General features: G+C 41.3%; 1 protein-coding gene across 1 annotated transcript in view; it reads left to right on the top strand.

The window, feature by feature from the left end:
- ttn.2 (titin, tandem duplicate 2) overlaps positions 1-5,514 on the top strand; it is a gene marked incomplete at its 5' end in the record, with an annotated part of 153,022 nt that overhangs the window by 30,358 nt on the left and 117,150 nt on the right. Inside the window, 5 exon segments of the mRNA XM_014025811.1 lie at positions 1,430-1,528; positions 1,805-2,191; positions 2,525-2,590; positions 2,743-3,441; positions 3,618-3,686. Of these exon segments, the coding sequence (XP_013881265.1) occupies positions 1,430-1,528; positions 1,805-2,191; positions 2,525-2,590; positions 2,743-3,441; positions 3,618-3,686 (1,320 nt within the window).

The raw sequence follows: 5,514 nt of genomic DNA, 5'->3' as shown, positions 1-5,514 counted from the left end.
CATTATGGACAATCCATGATGAGCACAGAAGTCCAATAACGAAACACCTCTCGGGTTCAGATCGGGGGTGGGGGTGGGGGGTGGGTTCTAGGTCTCACAGTTATTGCCACATGTAAGGCTGTTTCTGTAGAAAGACCTGGCTGATATGCAGGTTGTTTAGAACTTAAAGATGATAGCATTAAAATACAATCCCTTACATGTCGATCTATTAACCTCTACATTCCCTTCAGCAGATGTCCAGCTGATGAGTCTGAAAGATTTTGCCTCTCTGTATGTTAGCTTGGCAGTTTTGGACAGAAAGACAACCTTTGCTGTCCTCCACCCAACTGGTACATAGCCGTTTGTTAGACAAGCAACATATATTCTAGTAATTGTGTCCAGAAGCAATTCTAGTACTCTTGGAGGTGTAGCGGCTGAAAAGTCCACTTATCAAGATAAAAAGAGAAGAGACAATCCTTGGCCAGCCAGAGGGAGTTTATTTGAGTTCAGTCAGTAACGAGCTTCATACCGACAGATCAGACCTTTCAAAACCGAACTGACGTATTTATAAAACCAGAGCTTTTATACCCAAGTTGTTTGTGTTACACCAGAGCCAGGAAAGGATGGACCTTCCCAGAACTGGGCTTGAAATTCAACACCTCCTATACACACTCATGAAGTGTTTTTGTGGACCACTGATGATGTAATCTTTTCCAGGATATTATACAAGATGTTTTCCATGACCCCCTTATTCTGACCTTTTGTTCTACAAGTTACTGCTAAAGCCTCAACAGAGGGAAACTGGGACAATACCATCTGGACCACAAGCTTTGAATGGGTCAAATATTGTCACATTGTCCAACACATGTCTAATGTCTGTCAAAAACCTATATAATATCTGTCCAACACATGTCTAATGTCTGTCCAACACATGCCTAATGTCTGTCCAACACATATCTAATGTCTGTCCAACACACGTTTAATGGCTGTCCAACACATGTCTAATGTCTGTCCAACACCTATCTATCTGTCCAACACATATCTAATGTGTGTCCAACACATGTCTAATGTCTGTCCAACACATGCCTAATGTCTGTCCAACACATGCCTAATGGCTGTCCAACACATATCTAATGTGTGTCCAACACATGTCTAATGTCTGTCCAACACATGCCTAATGTCTGTCCAACACATGCCTAATGTCTGTCCAACACATGCCTAATGTCTGTCCAACACATGCCTAATGTCTGTCCAACACATGTCTGTTTGTCCAACACCTGTCTAAATTCTGTCCAACCCATATATAATGTCCTGTGGTTGTTTTTAAAGTGCTTTATGTAACATTTATTCTTTATTGTTGAATTTATTGTTTTTAGTTGACTCTTTATTTTTCTTCTCTAACCTGGGTCCATTCTAAGGTTTTAATGTTTGTGAACAAAACTCTTTAAAGCTCCTGTGGAAGACAAAGTCCCAGAGCCTCCAAAACCAGTCAGGAAACCTGGAGCAGGAGTGGTTCCTCCCAAAGAAGAGCCAACACAGAAAGAAAAAGGTACTTTTCTGTTTCACCAGAACAAACTGGATCTGCATTAAACCTGAGCAGAGGACCGWTGGTCCCTCTGGTCCATTAGGATAGAGATTTGGTTTCATAAAGATCTAAATGAGTCCTCTTAATGTTCAGCTCAAAAAACTAATGTCTTCTATCTTTGAGTTATGGAACGGTTTTTCTTCCTGTCTTCAGCATGTCTTCAGCGTGTCTTTAGCCTGTGCGTCAGCACATTCTTTAGTCATGTCTTCTGCATGTTTTCTGTGTTAAACCCTCTTAAAGCTCTGAAGCCCAAACCTCAGAAGATCTCTGAGGAGCTGGTCGTGTTGGAGGTCAAACCAGAACCAGAACCTGACAGGAAAACTCCAGGAAGACCTGAGGTGAAGGAAAAACCTCCTGAGAAGATCCCAGACAAGACACCTGAGAAGAAACCAGGAAAGATCCCAGATAAAGCTCCAGAGAAACTAGAGGAGATGGTTCTTCCTCAGAAGAAACTGGATAAAGTTCCTCAGGAGGCCAAGGAGAAGAAGAAACTACCTGAAAAGGTCCGAGAGAAGCCTGAAGAAGGAAAACCAGAGAAGGTGCTGAAGAAAATCTCTGAAACAGTTCCTGTTCCAACACCCGAGAAGGTCAAAGCTAAACCAGTGTCAGAAGAACCTGGTCCTACAGGTAGACTCTTCTTCACCAAAGTTCTCCTCTTCATCACTGTGTGTGTCAGAAGAAGAAAAGGTTCTGCTTCAGGTGGTGTCACAGTAACACAGCAGCACATTCTGTTCAGGTAGAACCAAAAAGGTTCTGCAGACCTTCTGCTTTCATGCAACGAGTTCTTCCAAAAGGTTCTGAGACCATCTGATGTGACACCATGGACAAGCAGAACCTTTTCCTGGTTCTTCAGTAGATCTGTAAAGATCTTGATGACGTTTGTCTTCTGTTCTTGTGTTTAATGGTTTAAATGTTCTTTTCTCACCATCTTTGATTCAAATCGGATTAAATCTTTAAAAGAAGCTGAAGTGAAGAAGGTTGAGAAGATCCGTCCCAAAGATCAGGAGATCTCTGCTCCTGAAGAAGGTACCCAGCATAAAAATATCTTATTAACTGCTGGTGATAATCTGGATTATCATCTGAATAATCTGTGCATGAACCTCCTCTAACTTCTGTCTCTGTTTGGTCCTCACCTCTTGGCGTCGCCTTGAYGCCTCTTCTTCAACTCTTACAATCAGAAACACGTCAAAGGCAAGAAGCTCAGAGGAAACAGGAAGTTGATTCTGTTCCACAGGAAGTTCCTCTCACCGAGGAAGAGGACGTGATGGATGAAGATGTCTTGGCTGTAACAGAAAATGAGGACCGACGGTCGGACCTGAGAGGACAGATCTCTGTTACTGACTCTTCAACCAGGAAACACAAAATCCTTCCAAAAACTAAAGAAAAGTTAGTTGTAGTCCCTGAACCTGAACCTGAACTCTTTACTCTGCAAGAAAAACATGAAGCAGAAAAATCTGAAGAGAATTTAGTTTTAAAGATGGAGTCAGAGAAAAGTTCAGACGAGACGTTGGTGAAAACCCAGAGAAAGAGTCAGATTGAAGACGTACAGTTTGTCCCATCGCAGACAGAGACAAAGACATTTATCAGAGCAGAGACAAGAAAACAGGCTGAGATCAGTCAGGAGAAACAAACAGAAGCAAAAAGCACCTCAACAGAACCCAAACTGGTCCAAACCAAACCAGCTCTAATAGCCGAAGAGCTGAAGGCATCAGTTAGACCAGAAGAGTCTGTAACAGACATTGAGTCCAGGAGACCCTTGAAGGTCCAACAGAAGTCGGAACACCTGAGGTCTGCAGATGATTCTGCTCCGACATTCAGGACTGAAGATCTGAAACCTTCAGACTGGGTGGAACCAGAGGAGATTTCTGCAGGCAGAGGTATCAGGGTCAGGACCCAGCAGGGTTTCACCTCCGCTCCTTAAATCTTCTTCTCATGCTGTTTGTCTCATCTTCACGTCACAAACACCTGACACATCTCATCTTTTTTAAATCACGTCTCTTTTTTATGCCTCTGTTGTTTTATTCTTTTTTCTATAAAAATGAAATCTTTGAAGAACCTGAAGAGAAACCTGAGCCCATCAGAACTCCTGCAGCTGAAACTAAAGCAGACAAACTGAAGAAAGGTACAAAAACTGAACTCTTTGATGTTTACCTTCAGTTCTCAAGTCTTATTTAACTCCATGTTTGTGTTTGTGTTGTTTGAATCTCTTGGCACCGCCTCATGGTGCTTTCTCTTCAAACCTCTCAAATCTTTCACCTTCACTGGACAAACTAATGGATCCTGTGCAGAAACAGACATGGAGAGAGAAGAAACTGAACCAAAACCTTCCATGTTTCATCAAGTAAAACAAGATAAAAAAGCTGTGTTCATCCAAAGACCAGCTGAAGGTTCTGAAATTAATAAATTATCTGTTACTGATGGTTTAAAGACATCTGGCTCATCAAGTWTTATCCCTAAAACTAAAAGAAATTATGACATGACAGCAGATAAAACCCAGAAAATCCTTCCTGTTGTAGTTCAGGAGGATAAATCTAAACAGAAAACTGATTCTAAAGATGGTAAAAGAACAGCAGGAGCTGAAATATGTGTCCAACCCATTTCTGAACAGGAACAGGAAGTTTGTATGTCAGAGAGAGGTTTTATCAAACCCAAATTATCTGTTAGGAAAACAGATTTATCCTTTATGACAGGAGAACCTTCAGAACACTCATCTTCTAAGATTGTTAGAACAGCTGATGTATTTGAAGAACCAAAGGAGATTAAGGTCCAAACTCTCAAAACTGAAAAACTGAAGCATCAGAGCGACGATGAAGACRAGGCTGAGCTTCAGGACAGACATGTTCCAGTTGAGTCAAACAGAAAAACTAAAGTCTCTACATCAGATTTAAAAGAGAAAGTTCCTGAAGACTTAGTTGTTTTAGGAAAATACTCAACTAAAACAAGACGACAAAGATTAACCAGAACTAAAGAGGCTGCAGACCCAGAGGCCATCATGGTTCAGGACAAACATGAGCCTTTAGCTCAACGTATTAGCTCTGAGATTCATGAAGGGACATCTGACACCTCTCCAGAACAAGCAAAAAGTTTTATTAAAGATAAAAGTTTAAATGTTTCTCCTCTAAAAGAAAAGACAAAACAGGAAAAGGCTGAAAGAAAAGTTTTGGTTGCAAACAGGCAGGAAACCAGATTAACACCTGAGGAACTGTTAAACATCACAATAACTGAGCTTTCAACCAGTGAGTCAGAAACAAACACATTAAAACCCAAACAAAAAGCTTTAACAGCAGTTATAGTTCAGGATCAATCAGAACAAATCTGTTTCATTACAGATGATAAACAGAAAGAATTGATCCCAAAACATCCTGCAGCTGATCAGGAAACAGCAAAACCTCAGACTAACAAACACATAAACATCTGTAGGGTCAAAGATAAAACAGGTTCTACTCCAACAGAACCACAACAGGTCCAGAAAACAGATTCAGTTAAATCCACAGAAGAGAGTGAGTCTGCAGCTGTAGTTAAAGATAAAACTCCAACTGWGAGGCTGGAAGAACAAACTCATGGAAGCTCACCTCAATTCATGAAGAAAGAAACAGAAAAACCAGCAGAGATCAGAAGATCTGACAGAACACCAGGCAGAACACCAGGCAGAATCTCAGACAAAACACCAGACAGCATCTCAGACAAAACACCAGACATAACACCAGGCAGAACACCAGACAAAACACCAGACAGAATCTCAGACAAAACACCAGACAGGACACCAGGCAGAACACCACACAGAACCTCAGACAAAACACCACACAGAATCTCAGACAGAACACCAGACAAAACACCAGACAGAATCTCAGACAAAACACCAGAACAAACAGACAAAACACCAGACAAATCACCAGATAGAACACCGGATAAAACAACAGACAGAATCTCAGACAAAACAGCAGACAGAA

This window comes from Austrofundulus limnaeus, unplaced genomic scaffold (assembly GCF_001266775.1).
Source record: "Austrofundulus limnaeus strain Quisiro unplaced genomic scaffold, Austrofundulus_limnaeus-1.0 Scaffold501, whole genome shotgun sequence".
NCBI lineage: Eukaryota > Metazoa > Chordata > Actinopteri > Cyprinodontiformes > Rivulidae > Austrofundulus > Austrofundulus limnaeus.
The sequence above is the reverse complement of the archived record's forward strand: the minus strand, read 5'-3'. Positions and strand labels throughout refer to the sequence as shown.